General features: G+C 49.0%; 1 protein-coding gene across 1 annotated transcript in view; it reads right to left on the bottom strand.

The window, feature by feature from the left end:
- Positions 1–91: 91 nt before the first annotated feature.
- Positions 92–25,667, bottom strand: part of CCDC13 (coiled-coil domain containing 13) — a 26,320-nt gene continuing 744 nt past the window's right edge. Inside the window, exons 2-15 of the mRNA XM_008946077.1 lie at positions 21,948–22,096; positions 20,054–20,196; positions 18,282–18,371; positions 17,891–18,007; positions 15,695–15,799; positions 13,810–13,965; positions 12,607–12,783; positions 11,657–11,863; positions 10,455–10,594; positions 7,998–8,081; positions 7,155–7,274; positions 4,812–4,966; positions 1,120–1,234; positions 92–251 (exon numbers count right to left, since the gene is read on the bottom strand). Of these exons, the coding sequence (XP_008944325.1) occupies positions 92–251; positions 1,120–1,234; positions 4,812–4,966; positions 7,155–7,274; positions 7,998–8,081; positions 10,455–10,594; positions 11,657–11,863; positions 12,607–12,783; positions 13,810–13,965; positions 15,695–15,799; positions 17,891–18,007; positions 18,282–18,371; positions 20,054–20,196; positions 21,948–22,096 (1,918 nt within the window). The remainder of the gene's footprint in view (positions 252–1,119; positions 1,235–4,811; positions 4,967–7,154; positions 7,275–7,997; positions 8,082–10,454; positions 10,595–11,656; positions 11,864–12,606; positions 12,784–13,809; positions 13,966–15,694; positions 15,800–17,890; positions 18,008–18,281; positions 18,372–20,053; positions 20,197–21,947; positions 22,097–25,667) is intronic.

Consider the following 25,667-nt stretch of genomic DNA (forward strand, 5'->3'; position numbering starts at 1 on the left):
CAAAATGACACTGCCACTGCATTTCAGCCCGTGGGCAGGCTGCCTGGGCTCTCCCCCTGCTCTGAAGTCCAAAACAATCTGAATATCTTGCTTAACTCCTCTCTTGTTTCTGCTGCTGAATGGCCTGTAAGAAGATAGCCTTCATTTGCTCCATTGTGTCCTGGTAGAGTTGAAAGTCTTCCTCTTTCTTTCTCACAGTAGCCTCCAAAGCAGCCTTCAGAGCTTCATTCTCATCCAGCTGGATGCCAAGCCTGGGAGGGAACAAAAGGAAAACTCTTCCTGGGAGCTGTGGAGTTTCAAAGCAAATCAGAAGCTCTGGGGAAGGACACAGTGAAACACAAGCTATCTGCTCATTTCCTGACAGGCCTGAGAAAGAGCAGACTTCACACTTGCTCCTTCTCTCTCTTTGAGATAGAAAAGAGTATTAGGTGACCAAGAGGCTTTTCAGATCTGTTTTGTTAAGGGTTATAATTTTATTTTCAGTAATAAGCTTGCAAATAATGTATTTGTAAAGAAAATAAAGTGATCTGCCTCCTGTGTGTTTCGTGGTGCTGAACATTTCTATCAGCTTCATGTTTCTGGGTGTTGGTATAATCTCAGGAAATTTGTGCCAAAGACAAGCCCAAAGCAGGCTGAGAGAGTTGGGGCTGTTCAGCCTGGAGAGGAGAAGGCTCTGGGGAGACCTGGGGGCCTTTCAGGATCTGAAAGGGGCCTACAAGAAAGCTGGGGAGGGATTTTTTACAAGGGCTTGTAGTGATGGGATGAGGGGTGATGGCTTCAAACTGGAAGAGGGGAGATTTAGATTAGAAATCAGGAAGAAATTCTTCACTGTGAGGGTGGTGAGACACTGGAGCAGGTTTCCCAGGGAAGTTGTGGATGCTCCAACCCTGGAGATGTTCAAGGACAGGCTGGATGGGGCTTGGAGCAACCTGCTCTAGTGGGAGGGCTCCTGCCCATGGCACTGGGGTGGAACTGGATGAGCTTTAAGGTCCCTTCCAACCCAACCCACTCCATGACTGTGTGATTCCTACAGCCAGTGGCTGCAGTACCACTGCTGGAAGGACACCAATGGACTTTAGCTGTGGTGAGTAGCACAGCATGGAGGGAGTCACACCATACCTTGTGCTCAGCTCCTCTATCTGTGACTCCAGGGGCAGCTTGGAGAGCTGGGCTGCAGGGAGCTCCTTCTTGTCACCCCCATTCAAGGTGAGTCTCCAGTGACTGGTGGCCTGGCCTGTAGATTTAACCCAAAATGGAGTTTTGGCAAAGCAAGCAACCATTTTCCCCTGGTAACACACATGTCTCAGGGAACAGGGAATAAACACTGAAGAATCTGTTGAGTTCTATGTATAGCCATGAAGCTGCTGTAAATATATAGGACAGACTTTTCTTTTTAATCTCCTTTCTGCAAGATTAAAACATGCTGGGTTTGCATTTCTGGGCTAAATGCAGCAATATCACTGCAGGGGGGGTGGAGTAGATGATCTTTAAAGGTCCCTTCCAACCCACAACATTTTATGTGTCTATTTAGAGAAGGGAAAAAAATTCATCCAAAATATTTAAGTGGCCAAAAGGTTGATAGAAACAGTGGAAAAGAATTATTTTGATGTTTATCTTGTCACAATCTGAAGTGAAACACAATGACAACTGTTGCTTCCTCAATGCCTGGGATAAAGTTGGTGTGGCACACACTGAAACAGCTTTTCTAAAGCACTCTGATCCTCAGCATAAGCACAACACCAATTAAATGCAGCCAGTGCACTTCAAACTGAGGATCTCAATCAGGAACACAAATAAATACAATTCAAATTGACTGCTGGGACTGGAGAAGCAAAAAAAATGTGAGCAGGTAGTGAAGCCCTCCACTGGGGAAAGCTCAGAGAGGAGGATGATGTGCTGAGGGAAGCTCAGAGAGGAGGATGATGAGCTCAAGAAGCTCAGAGAGGAGGATGATGTGCTGAGGGAAGCTCAGAGAGGAGGATGATGAGCTCAGGAAGCTCAGAGAGGAGGATGATGTGCTGAGGGAAGCTCAGAGAGGAGGATGATGAGCTCAAGAAGCTCAGAGAGGAGGATGATGTGCTGAAGGAAGCTCAGACAGGAGGATGATGAGCTCAAGAAGCTCAGAAGGGAATGTAGGAAGTGACCACAGCTTTTGTAGAGGATGCTGAACTTGTCCCAGCACCAAGGCACTGGGACATCCCCCCCTACACCTACTTCAGGACATTGCTGTATCACTTTTCCAAATTAAAATCCCACATGATGTCAAATAGCTTCAAACAAGTAAAATTGGTATTAAACCACTAAATCCTCTTTGTGGGGGACATCTAGAAGGGACTGATCAGAGAGTATTGGAGCCTGACAAAGCCACATGAGGAGAAAAGGCTGTTGTATACCTGAGAAAGGCTTTTGATCTTGGGTTGTTTCATAGGGCTGAGGGAAGCCTGCTGTTACCTCTCCTCCTCTGGGATTATTCTTTGCTAATTAGAAATTTGGATGAGGCTCAAAGAGAATGAGAAGCTTGAATAATTGTAAAAACAACTGGGTTGTTTCTAGCTCTGCAGCATCATTATCTGCTTCCCTTGAATTGAAAGGCTGGCAACATGAGATCAGCAATTAGATCAGCTCCAAGTCTGCACTTTCAGAAAGAAAGAAAATATTATGTTCATTAATGGGTTCTCCAGTCTCTATTTTATACTCAGGCTTTTAATTCCCTCTTATCTCCTCAGCTCTCTGGCAGGAGAGTGTGCAGATAACCTGTGTGCTCTGCTGAAGGGGTGTGTTACAGACTTTTGGACTCAAATCTTGGCTTGATGGTTGGGCTTGATGATCTTAAAGGTCTCCTCTAACCTGAAGGATTTTATGATTCTATTTATTGTACCAACTCCAGAGAGTCTGGGGCTGAGCTCTCTTCAGAGAAGGGTGGGGAAATGGATTGTTACCCCCTCATCTGATGGACTTTGAGTGGATTTCTTCTTCTTAGTCTTACTACCAACCCTTTTCTACAGTTACTTTTAATCCTGAAGCAGAACAGACTAAAAGTAACTAAATATTTAGTGAGAAGGACCCTGTCACACTGGTAAGAACCATCTGCCATCCCCTAGAGGTGAGTTACCACAGCACAGCTCTGGCCACAGTGGCTCAGGACCTGGGGAGTTTGTCACTGTATCCCCTTGAGGCTGCCAGGGAAGTCTGAGAGGAGAACATCCATGATAACAGGACCACACACCAAGGCTTGACACGACCAGGTTGTGAAGTCTGAGCCCTCAAAAGTACAGTTCCCATCTGCAGAACCATATGAGGGCTCCAAAACCCCTCAGCCCCAAACCCTCCTGGGAATCACAGAGGACACCCCCCAGTGTCACTCCTGTGGGGCCCAGCACTGCTCTCTTACCAAGATGTCCCCCAAAGGTTGTAGCACTTGGTTTCTAAGCACTAGGTTTCTGTGATGATCTGAGTTTTTCTGCACTGCTTTTTCAGCTGTCAGCCTCTCAGTTAATACAGGTAAGCTCTAAAAATCTCACAGAAAAACACATGAGAATGGGTCAGTGTTGGCTGGAGCCCAAGAACACACCAGTGCTGCTCTAAGGAGTGGATCTAAGGAACTCCTGTATCCAGCTCTGAAGTCCACAGCACAGGAAACACATAGACCTGCTCTAATGGGGCCAGAGGAGCCCCAGCAATGCCCCGAGGGGGGAACCCCTCTGCTGGGAGCCCAGCAGGAGAGAGTTGGGCTGGGGCAGCTGAGAGGAGAAGGCTCCAGCTGGGGAGACCTGCTGGGGGCTGCCAGAAAGATGGGGACAATCTTTTGAGCAGGGCTTGTTGCAACAGGACAAGGGGGGATGGTTTTAAACTAAAAGAGGGGAGACTGAGACTAGAGAAAAGGAAGATATTTCTTACCCTGAGGGTGGTGACCCCCTGGCCCAGGCTGCCCAGAGAGGTGGTCACTGCCCCATCCCTGGAGAGGTTGGTCTGGGCTCTGAGCACCCTGCTCTAGCTGCAGATGTCCCTTATTCTAGCCCCCTAAGACCCAAGATCATGTGTTTCAGAGTGGCCAAGAGCTTGTACAAGGTCTCTGCTAAGGCTTGTGACCCCTCTAATCACCATAACTCAGTCTGATGGCATCCCAGTATTTGCCAAATGGGAATTCCTATTCCTACTGTCCACATCCTGGAATTTGAAGCCTTTTTGCTTTGTGAAAATACATATTAAAAAGGGAAACCAGTGGAAAAGTTTCCTTAAGAATATGTGCCATTTTATTGGTTTAGACACTTCACAGAATCAGAGTCCTGCAGCAATAAAAGGGTCTGATCAGGGAAATAAAAAATTAACATCCACCATGAATTCTTCTCCTTTAACTATGCAAGTGAGGCTTTCATATTTATAGCAGGAGATTATCACCTTCATGGGATAATAAATTACACCAGCTCTAATTACTTCATCACCAGCAAGAGTTTTTCATAGCCACTGACAGGCCTTAAATTGGGATGTGTCCTTTCATTCTGCTCTTAACCTTCAGAGGAGTCCCTCAGGCAGAAGGGGAAGGCAGCAGCAGGCATGGGGGCAACAGAGCAGTGCCAGGATTCTGCTGTAGCCTCCCAGCCTATGAAAACATGCTGCAAAACCCCTGGTCCCACTTAAATCTGGGGGGAAATCCTCTTGAATTAAGTGGGGCCAGGATTTTTTGCACTTTCTGTGATTGATCCACTGGTCAAAGCACTGGGGGAGGTTTGCTAGAGAAGAGTCCAGCTGTTGCTGCTGTTAACCACAGAGGTGGGCCAGGGGGGTGGGGGTAGGGAAGGGCTCCACCTCACCTGCTCTGCCCCTCAGGGGAGGTTTCTGTGCACTTGTGGTCCTCCCTGCATCCACCTGCAGTTTTTCAAGCTGCTGTTCCACGAGGCCACGCCGCCGTCGCTCTTCCTGAAGCTTCTTCTCAGCTTCCAAGACTTTATTGGTGCCTTCCTCCACCCTGAGAGCCAAAAAAAAAGGGAATTCAGCTTGTGTCCTGATTGTGAAGGATCACTCCCAATGCTGAACCCTGTTTCATCCTGCAGAAGGAAAAGGGGAATTTTCTGTGCACCCAAAGGCAGCAATCCCAGGGCAACTGTTCCTGAGGACATCCTCCAAATCTGCCAAAGACAATTAACTAATGAGTACAGCTAGAAATAATGGGTTCATGAGTGGAGGCTGCTTGATCCCTCAATGCTGGCTACTTGGGTGAGTTTAAAAGTCAGCTCGAGCTGAGCTAGATTCCTGAGGAGAGATCTTTTATCACAGGGAAAATAAACACCTTTTTTTTTTTGGTGTTTTTTTTTTTTTAAACACTCTGCAAAAATTTGGAAGGAGAAGAGTTTATCAAAACACTGCCCAGCATTCAGCTGCTTTGTGTCAGTTATCTGCAAGTCAGAAAAGAAACCTGCTGTTGCTTTTAATAAACTTGGCCTTTAGTGAGTGGAAAAGAAGGTGATGGTTCATTCCCTCCATTCACCCTGCACCCTCTCTTAGGAAATGAGCAACCAAAAGCTGATGTGTGCCCCCAGATGCTGGAAATGAGTCTCTCCTGGGGGGCAGCACCTGAGAACAAAGGATTTAAAGGAGTTTGAAGCTGAAGGGAAACCTGAATTGACTCACTGTGGGAGAGTGGAGCATAAAAGAATTCCCTTCTTGACCCCAGGGGTGACAGCTGATTACCCCCTGAATCAAGAGATTGGTTTGATTGAAACCCAAGATTTGATTAGTCTTAGTGCCCACCTAGGTGGTATAACTAAAAAAATATCACAACTGTAATAAAATTATATCACTGTCTTAAAAATCTAGCTAGAGGCAAAGCTCTGGCCCCCTGTGGCAGTGAACTGCCAGGCTGGGGAGCTGCTGGGAGGCATGAGGATTTCTCTCAGTGGTTCTGAATTCACCCAACTTCCCTTGGGCCAGGAGTTCCTGTAGCAGCCACATTAAAAACCACCAAGGCTAGTTGGGTTTTATTAAATTTTCTGAACTACAGTGTCCCTCTGGCTCTTCCCTGTCCCTCAGCAGGGGGAAGGGAAGAGGGGGAATGCCTCCTTTATTTATATTTTAACACCTCTTCCTGTTGAAATACAACTCCTGAGGGCTTCCAAGACTTATTACATGCAATCTCACCAAATTTACTTTACCTGCAGGAGCTCTTGATAAATGCCTGGTGACTGGGGAGCTGCTGAATCATTGCTCTGTGGGACGTTTTACAAGCCACTGTGCATTTCATTCACTGAGCTCTTCATCATCCCATGTTTGTGATGGCCCCATTTTGGCCCTCAATCACACCTCCATCCCTAATTGCACAGCTCTATTAAACTCACTGGGCTTGCAAACACAAATCAGATCCTCCTGGTGTGTGATTCCAGGATTTAACCCTTAAAAGCATGGGGGGGGTGATGCCTTTATCACACTAAAAGGATTTTTCTGTGTTTATAATTAAAAAAAAAAGCATTTTTTTCTGACTGTGATTAAGTTAGACAAGTGAGAAATGATGATGAGTGTGAAATAAAGCAAGCAAGCAGCTGGGGCCTATTGTATTCAAAAGCACAGAGACCCACAAGCTGGAATATAGATTTGGGAATCAAATAATATACATTCTCTAACCAGGACAAAAAAAGCAGTAGCTGAAAGGTATCTAAAGAGAAAAGACTTTTTTTTTTTCCTCCTTTTCTCTTAAAATATAGTTAGCTTTTAACATCATCAGTGGACTGAATAATAGAGGAAAGAAATCACCACTCTGCTTCAGTTAAAGCAAAAGAAATGAATTTCAAAGGGTGAAACTTAAAAGAATGGGGAAAGCTTTGGGGAGAGAAGTCAGATTGTACCTATCATTACAGAATTTACTACTGGTGGATAATATTGCTGCCTAAATAATGCCACACAGAGAGAAATAAAGGAATTTTCATTTTAGTCAGCTTGAAGACGACTCCCATTTTTTCTTCCCTTTGTTCTACAAGGATAATAGGGAAAAAAAAAATAAATGAACCATCCCTGAGCAGGGAAATGGAGCAGCAAGAACTGAAAAGCCCCTGTGCAAGGCAAGGATCCCAGTGGCAGGGTGTGGGGTTCTGCACTGCACCCCCTGAGCTCTCCCCCCCCCCCTCCAGCTCCCCAGCCAGGGGGCTGGGAGGAGGAGCAGGTACCTCCTCTGCAGCACGGTGAGCAGCTCCAGCAGCCTGTCCCTCTCCAGCTCAGCAGCCTGGCAGAGAGCCCTGTGCTCTCTGCTCTGTCTGGGCACATCTGGGCTGTCCCTGCCGGCCAGCCTGAAAGAGCAGAGTGGGTGTGAGGCTGTCGCCCGTTTCACAAAGGAAAGGGAGGAAACAAAGGCAGGAGTTGAAGCAAACAAACAAAAAAACCCCAAACGTATGGAAATGCCCTTGTCTGAAGGCAGGCAGGAGGCAGAGGCAGGCTCACTACCTCCCCCCAGCACCCAGCTCTGCACTGCAAGGCAGGGGACAGAAAGAGGTGGAAATGAAGCCACGGAGGGTTTCATTAGGAAAATCTTCCTTTCCTTGGAAAAAAAAAAGTGCCCCCTTGGATCAGCTGGCTGTCAGCAACTCGCCCCCATCACCACATTAAAGGAGGTCTGTGTGGGTTCCCCACGGTGTTAAGCTGTTCAATGACAGGCTGTTCATTTTCTCCCCCTGGAATTGTTCTTGTGCCCAACAGGTGACAAAAGGAAGGGAGAGTTTTCCCATTATTACCTCCTTCATTGCTTCTCCAGCCTCTCCACAAGGGAGTCCTCAGACTTTTAGAGCAAAAAAAGCAGGAGAAGTCTTGGTGATTGGAAGTGCAAAGGGGAAAATGGGATTTATGAGGCGTAAAACGAGCAATCAATTCAAAAATTAAGCCAGCCAGAAGCCACCAGAAGCAGGTGGAGAGGGTGGAGAAAGCAGCTGCCTGGTACAGGAACAAGGCAGCTGAGGCTGGGGGTTGCCAGCAGGTCTGGAAAGCTCCCTGGCTGCTGCAGAAGGTTGGGTTCTTACCTTCCAGGTGAGATGTCCCTCTCAAGAAGGGAAGGCTTGGTAGCTGCTGACTCTACAAGAGTGTGGCCCATGCTGGACACTGTGCTGGGAGGAAGAAAGCTTGGTCAAGCACCCAGGCCTCCAAGAATTCCCATCACTTGCCACTGTCTATTGCTGCCTTGACTCCTGGAGCCTCCTGAGTGGGTATCACACACCCACACAGCACCTCAGCTTGCTCCCCAGCTCCAAAACATGCTGCAAAACCACCTCCTGTCACCAGTGTACAAGAACCATCCCTCAGTGCCTGATCCCTGAGCTCCTGGGGATACTCTGGTGGTCCTCCAGACCACCACTGTGGAGCTCCATGTCACAGGGACAGCTCTCCATCCTGCTGGGCTCCAGCTGAGCCCCCAGCCCCACAGGCAGCCACTGCTGCTGTCCCCTCACAGGCACTGCTTGGACACAGAGCACTCAGCATCCTGGCCTGGATCAGCACTGGTGTGGCCAGCAGGAGCAGGGCAGGATTGTCCCCCTGGGCTGGGCACTGGGGAGGCTGCACCTCAAATCCTGGGGGCAGTTTTGGGCCCCTCACTCCCAGAAGGACCTTGAGGGGCTGGAGCGTGGCCAGAGAAGGGCAACGGAGCTGCTGGGGAAGGGTCTAGAGCCCAAGTGTGGGGAGGAGCAGCTGAGGGAGCTGGGGGTGCTGAGCCTGGAGCAAAGGAGGCTCAGGGGAGACCTTCTGGCTCTGCACAGCTCCTGACAGGAGCCTGGAGCCAGGGGGGGGTCGGGCTCTGCTCCCAAGGGACAGGACAAGAGGAAACAGCCTCAATTTGCCCCAGGGGAGGTTTCAGTTGCCCCTGAGGAACAATTTCTTGCCCTGGAGGGTTGCCCAGGGCTGTGCCAGGCTGCCCAGGGCAGTGGTGGAGTCCCCACCCCTGGAGGGGTTCCCAAGCTGTGCAGATGTGGTGTGAGGGACACGGGGCAGTGGTGGCCTTAACAGTGATGGGTTGATGGTTGGACTTGATGCCCTTCAAGGTCTCTTCCAACCCAAAGGATGCTATGATTTAATGACCTCACCCAGGAGGGTGAGGGACCAGCAGAGGTTCCTGTGCTTGTTTGATGGGGTTTGAACACTGCATGCTAACTAACCAACAGAACCCCTGTTCTGCAACATGGTGCAGAACTTTTATCTCCAAATTCCCATTAAAAATACACTTGATATAGTTTTTTGTAGTGATCTCAGAGAGACTTGACAAGCTGGCTGCTGTAAGGCCAGGAGTCAACTGATAACACCAGAGTATCACCTCCTGTCTGGATGAGTTTTATGTGGGCTTAGGATGTAAAACCCTAAAGTGTGTTTTCCAAACTTAAGCTCAGCTTTCTAAAGACAAATCCCTGGAGTCTCAGCCCATGTTTCTTTGGGCTGAGAAGAGGATGAGGCCTTAACACTGTGGAACAGGCAGAGCTGCCCTCTAGGCTAGGAGTGATTAATCCTAAAATCAAGTTAAGCTTGATAAGGACAGAAACAGCCCAGTCTAACAACACACATTTTTTTTTTACTTCCACATCTCCAAGGGTTTTTAGTTCCTATTTATAGCATTTTTCATTTCATCTTTCCCAACAGAAAAAAGATGATTTGGAGTGAAATGGAACAGAGTTCATCAGCATATTAAAGTTAATGGAAGGAGTGAGGCTTGCTGCCCAGGTTATTAAACAGTTTTCAGGCCCATTCATTGCTGAGGCTCAGCTGAATTCAGGGTCTAAAATACTGTGGTAGGCAAGTTAAAATGACACAGGAGAAATCAGCTGAAACTTGATGAAAAATTTCCTCCTTCCTTCAGGAAACCAGAGTCAAATCTCCCTCATCAATGAGACCATGAACTCCTCAGCACTTTAACAGGAGAGGCTAGAACTTGCTCTCAGTCACATCAGTGTAAACAAGACTCAGATTTACTGCTGTATTAAGAGCAGTGTGATTCACACAGTCCTCAGTGAAGCCTGAAAAGAACAAACTTCACTTAATTCTTCAATTAAGAACAAACCACGTGGTGGGTTTTCAACATTTCTGCAAGAAAATCCTACTCAGAGCATCTTCATTGATTGAAATGATGTGCCAGGGATGTAGTGCTTACCTAAAATGGTGTTCTGTATTAATTTGCCACCCTGCTCATTAGAAACCCTGTTTTTCCTAAGAGAGAAGGATCACAGGCACTTAAGCTACCCACATAAACACCATCTGAGCTGGAGGGAGAGAGTTAGCAGCACTACCACCATGCCAAATGTCTGCAAGTCAGTGTATCTTGCTCTGTTCCAGGACAAAAGTCCAAGAGATAATGTGATGAGAGATTCCCCCAGGCTGTAAAGAGGCTGCCCCAGCTGCTGGCACACAGCACGTGGGGTTTGGTGCAATTGTTTGGCAAAATGCTGCTTCTGGATGTCCCAGCATCATTTTAAACATTGACAGTAGGGTCTTCTTACCAAGCAGATCCAATCCTTCCAACCTGATTGCTGCCTGATGGCAAAGGATTCAGCAGAGTGAAACCTGGATCTTCTGAGTGCTCTGAAGGGGGTGAAGCAGCAGCTCCTGAACTGTCCTCCCCTTGATGGGCAGATTTCTTCTGTTAATGTTGGAGCAGGTTATAAAACTGATTGCACAGTTCAAAGGGAAATAGCTGCATCAGTGCCAAATCAGCAGGGCAGGATTATTGCTACAAGCAGGCCAGAAGTTTTGATTTACTGGCCCTCCTCAGAAGAGTTTCTATCCATTGCAGGATGGAAACAAAGCAAAAGTCAGTCAAAAGTGCAGTGTCCTGTGAAATCACAGGGTTCTTCTTGCCAGAGAACCCCCAGTGCAGCCCCACCACAGCTGGTTTGTGTCCCTAACCCAAGCTTTACCTTGGGCTCAGTGCTCCAGCTCCCATTACTGAGGGATCCAACAGATCCACAGTCTCACCACAACCCAGCAAGGGTTTTATACCAATGGGAATTGCATCTCTAAATATTCCAATGAGATTCCAGCCCCCAGGAGAAGCCTTTGGCAGCTCAGTGGGTGTGATCTGTCAGTTGGCAACATCAGACCACAAAACCTGAAAACATTTTTACCATATGAGCCCATAAAGGACCAACCTTCCCAATTCTTTCCTCTGTACAATGAAATTCCCATACACCTGAGACCCATCAGGCTCCTGCTGATAGCCTGGAGAGCTGAGGAAGTTTTTGAGGTGGTTTCCAGGCCATGAGAATAACTTAGTAGGGGCCCCAGCACTGCATGAGGGGATGTGGCTGGGCAGCAGCAGCCTGCTGATGTTGGCCTTGCCCATGGTTGTTTGCTGGCTTCCTTCAGCAGCCAAGGGTGCTGAGGGCTGAGATGTGCCCACTGCAGCCCTTGTGGCACAGTCAAGAGGCACAGTTCTACAAAGCCACGTGGAGAAGAAGAGTCTGAAGGAAAAAGCTTGAAGAAAAGTTAGCTTCAAGCAGGAAAGAAGAGTTACAGGAGAGAATTCCTGTCTTATCATTCCACCAGGAGAGGAGGAGGAGCTATCAGTAGGGCAGGTGTTGGTGTCTCAAGCCAGCAACCATCACAAATAGCAGGAGAGATGGAAGTGGAAGAACATCTAATATGCTAATACCATAAAAGGATCATAAACTGTGCTCCTCCAGTTAATGTCTTCTGACTCTACCTGAAGTCTGAGCTGCCCAATCTCCTCTTCCAGCTCTTTGACCTTTGCTTCTCGTTGGGCCAGCAGCTGTCTGAGCTGCTCTATGAGGCAGTTTTGTTTCTGAACCTCACTGTTCAAGTGCTGCCCCAGCATCTGCTGGGACTCCTTGTTCTTCTCATCCTGCTGGCTCAGGTGCTTTAAGATCTCCTGCATTTGCTTCTGCTGGCTCTGAAGAAACAGGAACAATGAGTGAGAAGGAGAAAAGACCTGAGCAATGGAGAGATTGAGTTTGCTGGCAGCTTTGCTACCCAGTGTAGCAGAGAGGAGAGGGAAGAAGGCTGGCCTGTGACAGAGAAGGTGACTTCTCCATAAACTGGATAAATGTAGAGGACAGTTTGCTTGTGTGTGAAATGACAACATGATCAGACTGGGTGATAGTGGCATTAAAAGATGAGGGTAGTGTGAGATGGCAGCTGTGAGGCCAGGCTGTTTGGTCAGGGGGTTTGGGGTTTTGTTCTTACACTCAGAATTCTAACACTTGTCAGGGAATTTGTTCTAGCTGGCCACCAAACTGCAAGCAAGGTGCTGCTTTGAGGGAAGGGATCAAACAGGTTCATCACTCCTTCCCAAGCAAACATCTCCCTGTGGAGCTGAAAGCAGGACAGGGAATACAGCCCAGCTTCATGGCTCAGGAATGAAGCTCCTCCTCTGCCTCCCAGACAAGCCCATTTCACTCCTGCAAAATCCTGTTGGCTCAGAGCCCTTGGACTGCAACTGTGCCATGCCTGGTGCTGACTTACAGCCTTTAAAAGCTGATCCAAAATGCAGAAGGGCTTCAGCTGAGGAGGAAATTCTGGCTGTCAGTTTGATTCATCAGGCCCCTGTGCCACTGTGTCATTAAGTGACATCATGTTTCAGCACTCACAGAGGATCTGCAGGAGCTGGGACCAACAGAAACATTCAGAGCATACCAGTAAGGCATCTATGAGCTCATCATCATGCTTTCCTTTCTCCAGCAAGGTTGTAATCTGTCCCTTCAGGGTTTTCACTTCACTGCACAGTACTTTGTTCCTGGCTTTTGATGCCTCCAGTTTTTTCTTCACTTCTTCATGGCTTTTTTGGAGAGCATCATGTTCCCCAGAGAGTTTCTGCAAACACATCAGAGGAAAGGGCAGTTACAGCCTCTCCCCAAGCCTCAGGTGCTCTGGTGAGCTAAAGACATCCCACGTTGCCTGGTGGAAGCTAAAAAATGGACCTGGAACACCCAGATCAGCCCTAAGAAGATAGAAATTATAAACACAACTCCTCACTGCCTGCTTGCCAGCACCAAAAAAGGTCTGTCTGCTAGGACTGGGAGTGGGCTAAGTTAATTCACTATGTGGCAGGAAGAAAATGATAATCTTCTGATGAAACCTAATTCTGTGGGCTTCTGCTTTTCCATTTGCCTCATTCTTCTCCATGGGGAATCTCTCCTCCTTCCAGATACAGGGTGGTGATGCCACACTGTCCACCAGAGCTTTTCCTTGTCCCCTGAGCTGTGCCTTCCACACCCTCAGCCCAGCAGCCCCCCCAGCAGCGTGGGCACAGGGCAGGGAGGGGATCCTGGCCCTCTGCCAGCTCTGGGAGACCCCCCTGCAGTGCTGGGGCCGCTCTGGAGTCCTCAGCACAGCAGAGCCAGCGACCTGCCCCATCCCTGGAACCATCCCAGGGGAGGTTGGATGGGGCGCTGAGCACCCTGCTCTAGCTGCAGATGTCCCTGCTCCCTGCAGGGGGGTTGGACTGGATGAGCTTTAAGGTCCCTTCCAACCCAAATCCTTCTATGCTCCCAGCCTTCACCTGGCTGGAGCTGGCCAGGGAGAGTGCTGCCACTCAGCAGCAATGCACAAGTCCAGGGAGAAGTGCTCTGCTGACCTGAACACGTGTAGCTGACCCCTCTACTCAAGATATTTGTGTTGAACACTGCATGGAGGATGCACCCCAGGGGCAGGGGGAGGCTACAGAGAAGAGGCTCTTCTTCCTTCCACACCTTCAGGCCTTTTGCTGAGCCTAAGAAGCACAGAACCTCCTCCAGAAGATGAGGTGGCCTCTGAAATGGTCTCCTAGCAGGCTGGAACCCCCACCCTGAAGGTGCAGCACACCCAACACCCAGACAGGACTCAGCTCATGTGTTTTACCTCTAAAGTTTCCTTCTTTTCTTTCTCCAAGCTGCGAATCTTGGAGAAGTTCCTCTCCTGGGCTGAGAGCTTCCTTGGGTCACTCAGCTCCAGCAGCTCCTCAGCCCCCTCCCTGCTGCTCTTGTCCTGACTCAGACGACTCTCCAGCTCTCGAACCTAGGGGACAATGGGGACAGCTCATCCAGAGCCCTCTCCAGCAGCACAGAGGCCCAGCACCGAGCAGGATGGACCCAAAGGGAGCCCAGAGAACAGCATCACATCACCTCTGGACGTTCTGGGGGTGAAGTGACACAGAGCAGGGGCTGGTGGAGAAGTCTGTGGCATCTGTGAAGGGAGGAGGTAGGACACCAAGACCTCCAGGAGAGCTGGAGCCACATGTGGAGGCCAGGCAGACACTCCCAAGCACCTTCAGTGCCACTGAACACACGTGAGCACCAGAATCATACCTCAGATCTCCTCTAAAAGGGTAGACACCCATAAAGCATCTTGGTCTTGAGCAGAATCACCCTCCAGGATGTCCACAATTCACTGGCCTGAACACAGGCACCTAGTGCTGGTTTAGATGCCCTGGGATACTGGAGACACATGATGCAGGATGTTCAAGACATCCAGACAGCTCTGGGAGAGATGACCAGAGGTCAGAGGGACACTCCACAGCATCTCAGATGGCATCAGACACCTACATGCAGTCAAGTGGACTCAGTCCCTGCCTCTCAGCTACTCTGCAGACTCCTCAGGCAGCAGGAGGAGATCTGGTTAAGTCAGATTTGGTTGTCCATGTCCCTGCTCACTGCAGGGGCTGGACCAGATGACCTTTAAAGGTCTCCTCCAGCCTAAACCATGCTATGACTCTGTGATTCTGTGAAGTGGGCACTGCTACAGCCCAGTTCCTCTGCCCTGCTCTGCAGGTGTCTTCTCAGATAAGAGGCACCCACCTCACTTTTCACCCAGTGACTATTTACAAGCTCCCCACTGGCTACAGAAGTGGCCTGAGGAGACTGGCTCAGAAAGTTTCCACATTAGAGCACAGGAGGTGCAGACTTCAGATGAATCCCAGCCAGGGGGTCCAACAGAAGGACAAGCTGAGGTTATCAGAGGTTATCAATTTTAGCCAGAGGGCCAAAAATCACAGTTTGGTGGCAATAAAAAAGCAGAAAACCAGGAAAACTATGTCTCAAATTGCCCCAGAGAAGTTTTAAGAGACAGACAAAACTGCCACCCTGACTCGAGGTGACATTTCAGCTACACTGTGCCCTTCAGAAGCTTCAGGAGTTAAAGATTCTACTGAAGTTCCTGAGGGAACAACTTCTAAGTGTCCCAGTCAGAGCACAGACCCTGAGAGGGCTCCTTCTGTACTCAGAGGAGAGAGGCACCTCCAAAACACCCTGGGGTTTTAACTACACCTCTGCAAGGTCACTGAGCTCCCTCCTTCAACACAGAGGTGAAAGATTCCCAGAATCCAGAGCCAGATTCCCAGAATCCAGAGCCAGATTCCCAGAAACCAGGAATTTGAATTCCAGAGCTTCCATAATTGAAATGATAATTCATATTGTTTACAGGAACTCTGAAAGACCCTGCACACACCCAACACATTTAAAACTTAACACCTCACCATCACACACACAAACACACCAAAAAAACTACTATAAAAAAGTGAGGATAAAGTGTTTTATTCTAACAGTTGATCTCTTCAACAGAGAAAAGATTGGCTGTTTGGTTGCAGCACACACTGTTTGTACTGGGATGTGCTTTATAAGCAGGTAGGGATATTAAGAATCACTTTAATGAAGAACTAACAGCATCTTTCACTCCAACAGAGGGGATATCTACACTCAGAGCATTCCAGCACCCAGCTGACAGGGCACCATGCAGGGTCTTAACTCACCTTGCTCTGGAGAACAAGGATTTGCTGGGCTCGCCCACGCCAGCTGCCAGGATTGGCCAAGAGACTTTGAACATTCACATCTTCACCAGCTTCACTGGCCAAGAGCTGTGGGAAAAAGGGTTCACAGCAACAGGGAGCTGGGCTGAAACACACCTGAGGGGAGAGGGGAGGAAAAGCTGCACTCCCCAGCAACAAACACAAAACACTGGATCTGTACACAGTGGCCTGCATCTGATGTTCAGTGTGCCCTGGGCTTGGCACTGCTGGGGCTGCACCTCAGATCCTGGGGGCAGTTTGGGCCCCTCACTCCCAGAAGGACCTTGAGGGGCTGGCGTGTGGACAGAGAAGGGCAACGGAGCTGCTGGGGAAGGGGCTAGAGCCCAAGTGTGGGGAGGAGCAGCTGAGGGAGCTGGGGGTGCTGAGCCTGGAGCAAAGGAGGCTCAGGGGAGACCTTCTGGCTCTGCACAGCTCCTGACAGGAGCCTGGAGCCAGGGGGGGGTCGGGCTCTGCTCCCAAGGGACAAGGGACAGGACAAGAGGAAACAGCCTCAAGTAGCCCCAGGGGAGGTTGAGGTTGCCCCTGAGGAACAATTTCTTGCCCTGGAGGGTTGCCCAGGGCTGTGCCAGGCTGCCCAGGGCAGTGGTGGAGTCCCCACCCCTGGAGGGGTTCCCAAGCTGTGGAGATGTGGGGTGAGGGACATGGGGCAGTGGGGACCTGGCAGGGATGGGGGAAGGGCTGGGCTCAATCCTCTCCAGGGTCCCTTCCAACCAGCACAACTGTCTGATGTTCTGATGGGAGGTCTTTGAGATCATTAAAGACAGAATGGTGGTGGCTGGGAGGATTTTGGCTAACAATGGTTTCACTGGTGAATGTGGGAATTCAGTATTTTGATCAGTTTAAGTGTTATTCTTTACTCTTCACAAAACATGAATCTGTGTTTTCCTGCCTGCCTATGGAGAGTGTCCAACTCTGCTACTCCTGGAACAGAGAGGACTTCAAACTCACCACCAAGGTGTAGGAAGCATTCCTAATAGTTTTCAGTGTAATTAAGTCATTTTGATCCAATGAATACTTCACCAGAACTCAACAGGAACAGGGTAGAGATGCTGTATTAACACACACCCTTGCAATCAGGAATGGAGCCAATCTCTCTTGCACCATTCCAACACAACAGCCACATTAAGGAGAGCTCAAGTTAGTATGAAGAGCATTTAAATTATTTATAAAAAGGTCAGCAGAGTTCTATTTTTAGGCCCACATTCTCTGCTCTGATCTGCATTGCAGGTCTCTTATGTAAGGTAATAAACCCAAAGGAAACAGGGCATGTAGTAACACTTCAAAATCCATCAGGAATCAAGGGAGAAAAGGTTCCTCTGGATGTCACTCCAACAAACTGCTTAAACAAGACTCCATCAAAAGTCAAGGCATAATTAAGTGTTTTGGGAAGGAGGAGTGGGGCTGGATGTCTGCTTCAAGTCAATCCCAAAGCTGTTTTGCTGAACTGGGACTTCCCCTCTGAGAAGAACCTTCACCCATCACAGAGAGAGAAACACTGGGCAGTCAGTCAGCTGTGGTGGCAGAGCATGGAACCTGTGTCCATGTGCAGCTTGGGCCCCTCACTCCCAGAAGGACCTTGAGGGGCTGGAGTGTGGACAGAGAAGGGCAACGGAGCTGCTGGGGAAGGGTCTAGAGGCCAAGTGTGGGGAGGAGCAGCTGAGGGAGCTGGGGGTGCTGAGCCTGGAGCAAAGGAGGCTCAGGGGAGACCTTCTGGCTCTGCACAGCTCCTGACAGGAGCCTGGAGCCAGGGGGGGGTCGGGCTCTGCTCCCAAGGGACAAGGGACAGGACAAGAGGAAACAGCCTCAAGTTGCCCCAGGAGAGGTTGAGGTTGCTCCTGCGGAACAATTTCTTGCCCTGGAGGGTTGTCCAGGGCTGTGCCAGGCTGCCCAGGGCAGTGGTGGAGTCCCCACCCCTGGAGGGGTTCCCAAGCTGTGGAGATGTGGGGTGAGGGACACGGGGCAGTGGGGACCTGGCAGTGCTGGGGGAACAGTTGGACTCCAGGATCTCCAAGGTCTTTTCCAACCTGAACAATTCTCCTGTCCCATGATTCTGTACCTGCCCACTGTGACCACCACACCCCTGTCTTTCCTTAGCCCCTTCCATTCACTCAGACACCTCACTGCAGCTTGCAGCTGTACCTTCTGGGCCATCTTCAGCTCCTGTCTGGCAGTCTGGAGCTGGTTACGATACTCCAGCACTTTGAAGTTGGCTGTGGTCAGTTTTTCTTGCAGTGCTTTCACCTCTGGGCTTTCAGCCTTTGAAAACAAGAACATACTTGGTAAGGACAGAAGCTGGAGGGGAAAAAGAAGTGATTAAGATGCATAGATCCCTCAGGATCACAGAATCTTTCCTTCCCAGACCCATGCAAACGCCTTCCCTAATTTTTGGGGTGACAGAGAAGGTGCAAATGGAACAACTGGGTCACAAATCTACTGACAGGGACACAAGCTTGCCACAGGGAAAGGATGGCACAACAGGAGACAACTGAGTAGCAGCTTCTGATTTCCCCTCTTCAATTAGAATCTGTACCAAGTTTTCTTCTATCATCTTCAGAGTTGATTGGCTGATTCCTGCATCACCACCACCAAGAGAGTGGATTTTATCCAGGGCTGTCTGTAGCTGGAAAAAAAAATGCATTGTGATTATAAAATGAATACAGTGAAGAGCATAATCCATGGAATATTAGTTAGCAAAGAAATACAACATGGATATTTACTCTAGAAAAATGAAAACACTTCCTTTTCCCTTGTTTTTTAAACCAAATCAGTAGGAAAGCATATAATATTTTTCCCTAAAATGCTTCCCAAAGAAGCATGTGTTATTTTACTGTGGAATAACTTCAGTGGAAATATCTCTGGACTATCTGAGATGGGATCAGGTATCAAATAGGGAGACTTCTGGGAGATTTTACAGGGGATTTGTCTGGAAAATCCCCTGTACATTTTTTTTTTTCCTGTAAAAAAAGAAAAATTTTCTGGAATTTACAGCCTCTCATGCTCTGAACCAGGTCCTGGGTTGAGGTTGAGGCTGCAAAGACTTCTTCCTGGATGGAGGTGCAGAGAATTTGGAGCTGAAAAGGCCAGGGAGTGTTGCTTTAGGGGGCTGGGTCTTCATTCTTGGAGGTGGGTGGAAAATGTGGGTGGGTGGACCACTGACCATGGTTTCAGTGGGGTTCACGTTGTGATTCACCTGTACCTGAGATGAGACAGGTTGTGGTGTTTGGGTTTGGTGTCTAAGGACAGATTGGGTCATATCTAAATGTCCACGTTGCTCTAACCAGCAATTATCATCTCCTGAAACCTTCTGTTTGCTTGGAGTTTGATTTCCTTTCCTGAAATGTCTGTGGTCCTTTCTTTTGGGTCAATATCTGACAGTATTTTATTTGACTAACAGTCATTACATTTCTGCAGTAGGGGGTCAGAACCAAATTGAGCTTTCTTGAAATTACCCAGGACTCACTCCCTTACTTGGGTGATTTTGTAGGTCCCCAGCTACACCTGATAATTCCTTAGCCAGTCTGCCAAGTGTTTGCCAAGCCCACAACACTCCAGATTTCTGCAGTTCTCTAAAGTTGAATCTGCCATTTCTTGATCTTTCAGGTAACTAGGGCACAATTCAGACAGAGGCATGATTCATGAGAATAAGTGGCTGTGAAAGATGGGGTCAAAATGCATTTTGTCAGCATGCTAAACATTATTGACCCATTTAAATGATGTCTTCTAAGGAAGCAAAGTGCAGGAAAAAAAAAAGGCACTACAAAATATCCCAACTCTTAAGCAGTATTGTCTAAGGAAGAGCAGTGGCAGCCAAGGAACAAAATAAACATTGACATCAGGGCATCTAATTCTCATTTCAGCAGCCACTGGAGTAAAATGATTCCTGTGAAAGGCTAGCAACATCTAAAACAGTCCTGATTAGCCAGGAAAATGAATTTCTCTGGGTGAAGATTTGCTGTCTCACGTGGTAGAGTTTGTTACTGTCTCAGTTCTGGAATCACTGATGCCAGAAAACACCTTTCACTACCTGGATGAAGAAAGCTTTGAAGAACAGAGCACTCATTCATGACTGGTATTAACAAGGTGGGAATGTAAGACTTAATAGCATGAAATTGAAAAAAAATAAACCCCAGAAAAACATCCCTCCCTCCTGTCATACAGATGACAAGAACTCAAAGCAAGCGTGGCTGCATGAGCAAATCCAAGCTGGGAACAGGAATCCAACCCAGTTTTCTACAGCTCCTCTGCCCCAAAAGTTGGATTTCTATGGCTTAACATGGAACACAAAGAAGAAGAACACCTCACTTCTCTCTCCAGCTCCTTGACTTTGTTATTCAGCTGCTTCACTTTGGCTCTTTCACTCTCAGTCTCAGCAGTTATCTCACGATTCTTTTTGGCCAGTTCAACTATTTTAGCAGCTGCAACATCTCCAGCTAAACCAGAGGCCCCTGGAAAGCACACATGAAAGCAAAGGACATCTCTTACAGGCAAGCTTCAGAGCAGATGAGGGGTTTTGTTCTCTGTCCAGGGCACAATGAACTTTTCTTGTCTAATCCATTTCTCTCAGAGCTGTGCCAGGCACTTAAATGAACAACTGAGGGGAAAAGAAGCACCAGTGGCTGCAGCTGGATCACTTGGTCCTTTCACTTCACCATCTAGCAGCAGCCACAGGTCAGAAGGGCCACAGCAGTGTAGAGACTCTGCTCACTGCTGGGAAGGACAGTGATGAGCAGGGTTTGGAGGCATATTGCAGGCAAAGGTGACACTTCAGTCTGTGCTGGTTGTGGCTCAGACAGAGGTGTGAACTTTTCTAGACATCTGTTCCAAAAGGTCAGGCACACTGTTACAGTTGGGTCCTGGATCACAGCCAGGAAATGTCATTGTACCTATTTATATGTCCCTTGAGATCATCCAGGGAGCTTGGCTGTATTAGTCCTTTCATTGCTCTTTTAAACAGGCACTTCATTCACCCCCTCATCAGAGAGGGTTTGATCAGTGCCAGGAATCCAGTAACCCCCAGGTCTGGCTCCTGTGTCCCTTGGCTCTATCTCCCATCACACAGGTGAGGAGAAGTTCCTGCACAAGTCCCTGATCCATGCAACACCCACAGAAATCTCCAGCTCAACACTGAGATCAGCAACAAACCCCTGGGGGGATGGATCAAGACTGGACTCAGCTCTTATAATTCATTTTAACGCTTTCCCTTCCCTGCTCTGAAGTGTTGGCTTCTCTGCTGGTAGCTGTGAAGGTGATGTTGAAGAACTGGGGTGAGATGCAGGGATGACAGGTTGCTCCTAAGGGAATTCTGAGATGGAGGCATGGGGGACACTGCCACAGACTGGCCTAGGAGTCAGCCAGGGAAGGTGCAGCACCAAACCTGGCTCCCCATACTGACCCAGAAACAGCTTATCAGGTCTCCTCCACACAAGCTACAGAGAGCTGTCCAGAATTAAGGTGTCAGTTAAGTGTTATTTAGTTCTGCTCACTGCTGGTTTCCCCCCTCCCCTACCAGCCTGGCCATGGCTGCTGTCCTGAACAACAGTGGCACCCAGTGGAGAAGCTGCAGCCTGCTCAGCTCCACCCTCCAAGGACACCAGACCCCTCTGGAAGCTGGACTTTGCACCTCCCAGCATCCTGCTTGTGCCCTACTCAGGCCAACCAAAGGAGCCTGAAGAAGGAATTGAACACTGCACAGCAAGGGCAGTGGCAGTGCTGCTCTTTGACATGAGGAGATTTCCAAAATCTGGTTTCTATGGATCCTTGGGCATTTTTGTGCCAATAATAGTGAGTTTGCAGAAGATCTGAGAGGAGCAGAGATCACAGAGTACCCCAAAAAGAACAGTTTACTTCTTTTAAGGGACATATAATTATCAGTAAGAGTTTTTTTCAAAGGATTTTCAAAGTTCAGAGCCAAGTGGTTTCAGGGCTACTGCAAATTCCTGCAGCCTCAGGAAACAACAGGTCCCTCTTAGCTGAGAGCTGAATTTTGATTCTGCCTAGCAGAAGCTTATTACAGGAGTGGAAACAGAGGCAACCACAATATGGCCAAAATACTCCTTTTTTAGCATAAAGCAGGTAAAGAGATGTCACAGAAATATTTCACTACCAGGAGCTCACACTGAATCTGTCATCCTGCCTCTGTCAGCACCCAGAAAGCGGCACAACTACCAGTGTGAGAACACAAAGTCACTGTGTTTACCTGACAAAGCCAATCTGTCCTCCTGTATTTTCTTCTGGAGCTGCTTGATTTCAAAATCTTTCTCTGCCATCAGTTTGTACAGTCTGCAGTTCTCATCCTGGACCTCTTGAAGCTGATCCTGCAGCTGCTCCTTCTCAGCCTCAAGCAACCTGGAAATAAATGAGCCACAAGGTCCCTGAAATGTGCTTCAGAGAGATGCTTCCAGACAGAAAATAATGAGGGGGGTGTCTGCTGGATGAGCTGAGTTCACTGAGTTAAGTAGAAGAGCCTAAACCTCAGAGCAGAACCCAAGCTGCTGATCTGATCTATTCAATCAGCTCATTTCACCTTCAAAAGGTGGCACTTCCTTGCATTGTCTGGGGCAGAATGTCACACAACAGGTCCCTCTGCAGTGCTCCTGAGCAGTCTCACTGCCCTCAGTCCTGCTCACCTCTGACAGAAGCCAGCAGAGCATCAGCTACCAAAGCTGCTGCTGAGGTTCTGCCTTTCCAACCAAACGTTTCACAGCAGCTCACAAAAGGACAATGTCCTCTGGGCTCACCTGATTTTCTTGGAACCCCACCAGGATGGGCTGGCAACAGTTTGTATCATTCCTGGTGCTTTCTGGAGTTCATTTAGAAGCAGAGAGTATCAAAAAGCCCTCTGACCAGGAGGAACTAGCCTTGCTTCTACTCCTCAGTGCATTTCATAACATTTATGGGCTTCATCTCTCCAAGACACCCAGAGAAATAGTAACTATAATCTCTTTGCTGTCCTTCAGTGATGGTTCCTCCAAATGTGAAAAAAAGAAGCTGAGGTTTCAGGGGCTCAGTTCAACCCTGGGCACTCAGGCCCCTATTTGAGATGTCCCAAATTACCTGAGCTCCCTAAGTGAGGCCAGCAGCCACCACACAGCATTCCTGGGAAAACTCCTGAGGCCCAGGCAGACTGAAAGCATCTCAGAGAGCACTTCCCACCCACACATGGACACGTGAGCCAGCCCCAAGAATCACTAACATCCTCCAAATTTAGACATACCTCTTGGGCAGATTCCTCCAGACAGCAGCATTTCAGAGTCAGGATAGATGTGGCTCTGAGCACCCTGCTCTAGCTGCAGATGTCCCTGCTCACTGCAGGGGGGTTGGAGTAGATGACCTTGAAAGGTCCCTTCCCAACCATTCTATGGTTTCAGAGCAGAAATGAACCTGTCTCCATTCCCTGGAGAGGCACCTAAATGTGCTCAGAGATGACCCTGTTTTGGGTAATGGTGACTGTGGCAGGGAGCCTGATGGCTCCATTCAGTTCCCCACACCCAGGTGCCATTTGGGAGCCCACCCAACCCTCAGCTGCTGCTCCTCAAGGGTGCAGGTCTTCTGTGTCCCAATACTCTACAGCACCTCAGGTATCACCAGACATTTGACCCCTAGATTCTTATCATCATAGAATCACAGAATCGTTTTGGTTGGAAGAGACCTTGAAGATCTTCAAGTCCAATTGCTCCCCCATCCCTGCCAGGTCCCCACTGCCCCGTGTCCCTCACCCCACATCTCCACAGCTTGGGAACCCCTCCAGGGGTGGGGACTCCACCACTGCCCTGGGCAGCCTGGCACAGCCCTGGGCAACCCTCCAGGGGAAGAAATTGTTCCTCAGGTCCAACCTCGACCTCCCCTGGGGCAATTTGCGGTTGTCTCCTCTTGTCCTGTCCCTTGTCCCTTGGGAGCAGAGCCCGACCCCCCCCTGGCTCCAGGCTCCTGTCAGGAGCTGTGCAGAGCCAGAAGGTCTCCCCTGAGCCTCCTTTGCTCCAGGCTCAGCACCCCCAGCTCCCTCAGCTGCTCCTCACCACACTTGGCCTCTAGACCCTTCCCCAGCAGCTCCGTTGCCCTTCTCTGGCCACACTCCAGCCCCTCAGTGTCCCTCTGAACAAAACTGCCCCCAGGATTTGAGGTGCAGCCTCCCCAGTGCAAGCCCAGGGGGACAATCCTGCCCTGCTCCTGCTGGCCACACTGGTGCTGAGCCAGGCCAGGATGCTGGTGGCCTTCTTGGCCACCTGGGCACCCTCTGGGCACCTCTATTACCTGCAGTGTGACCCTGAATCTTTACCTTTTTATGCCTTAATCTGGAAGAGTGTCCCAACCCTTTGGGCTACAGACTGATTGCTCCAGGCTACAAGAGAAGCAGGTAGCCTGGATGGTCACAGAGATGTGGATAAAGCTGAGCTCTCACAGTTTATACCTGTGGCTGCTGACACATCCCTAACCAGGCAAGGCAGATATCTCAGTAGTCACCTAAATTTTCTCCTTTTCAGGAGTTCTAGCAAGCTTTTTGCTCCAGCTGGACTTTGGAGCTTTAAAATACATGCTCCATATCTACAAGTCAGAAGAAATGACCCCTCAGAGCACTGCCAGAAACAGCAGAGTCAGTTTATGGGTTTGCAATCCATAATTAAGAAAGGCACTTTTGCTTCAAAGCTGGAAATCAAAGGGAGATCAAAGGCAGTTGTTTACAAAGGAGAAGAAAGCAAGGAGCAATCTGGGCAGAGAAAAGGCAGAACTAAGTTATTCCCACATGCCCCACTCACAGAGAGCAACAAAACCTTGCAGATCTAATTAGGGACCCATGAACAACAAGATTTTTAACAGTTAGGGAGTTAACATGAAAAATAAAAGGTTCTAAGCTCTTAAGATCAGTGACATGTTCCATGTCCTGACAAAACACACAGTGGAAGGGACAGAAATCCCAAGTGCACAGAGCTGGAAGCTTCTCCATCCCAGAGTGACTCTACATGTCACAAGGCAGGGAGCAGGTCCCAGCAGAGTGGCTCAGCCAGGGAAAATCAGCCAAAAGAACCAGGCTGAAGAAAGGCAACACTGTTCTCCCCTCTAGTTCAAGGAAACAGAGGCAGGCAAAGGGCCTACGACTGAAATTCAGGGGTCTTTCCATGTTCTCCAAGTGATGGGGAGAATCAGTCAGGTACACCAAAGAGAGCAGGCAGGATAAAGCTTCAGGAAGGACAAAACAGAGAGAAACGTCAGCTGAACACAGTCCTGAACAAGATTTGGGAGTAGGATGGGAGGAAGGAAGGATGAACTCCCAGGGCTCAGAGGAAAGGAGACTTTTGAGCCTGTTTTCCAAGCAGTGCTGTAAACAACCCTGACGTGCTGGAATCTCTGCCACTGCAGAGCAGATGGAGCCTGGGACAAGTTTGGGACAAGTTTCTAACGTGTTGTCATGGGAATACTGCAAAGCACGTCCTGGTGAATCCCTTCCAGAAGCAAATCCTGCCTGGATACACTCAGAACTGCCATACCTAAGCAAAGGTGGCTTCCCCTGGGCTCCACCCACCTTCAAGGAGCTCTGCTGCAGGTTAGGCACCCGGGCATTTAAGGAAGCAATTGTCAGAAATAAGTGGAGCAGGGAGGTGCCCAGAGTAACCCAGAGGGAAAATCAGAGTTTAGGGCCTAATAAACCTTCCTCAGTGGCTTGATAAACTTTGGTAGCAGTGCCCTTTCCCACTCCAGATTCTGGGAGGGGAAAGTGGCACAAAGGTAGGTGCCTAACTGTGGTTTTCCACCTGTGATCTGCTGGTTTGGGCAGAGCTGACAGCTCCTCCCTTCCTGCCCCTCTGTGGCAGCACTCAGAGCAGCCCTGGGGGGAAGGACCTGGGGGTGCTGGGGGTGAGGTCTCTGGGAGACCCCCCTGCAGTGCTGGGGCAGCTCTGGAGTCCTCAGCACAGCAGAGCCA

Source organism: Merops nubicus, unplaced genomic scaffold (assembly GCF_000691845.1).
Source record: "Merops nubicus isolate BGI_N331 unplaced genomic scaffold, ASM69184v1 scaffold18888, whole genome shotgun sequence".
Lineage (NCBI taxonomy): Eukaryota > Metazoa > Chordata > Aves > Coraciiformes > Meropidae > Merops > Merops nubicus.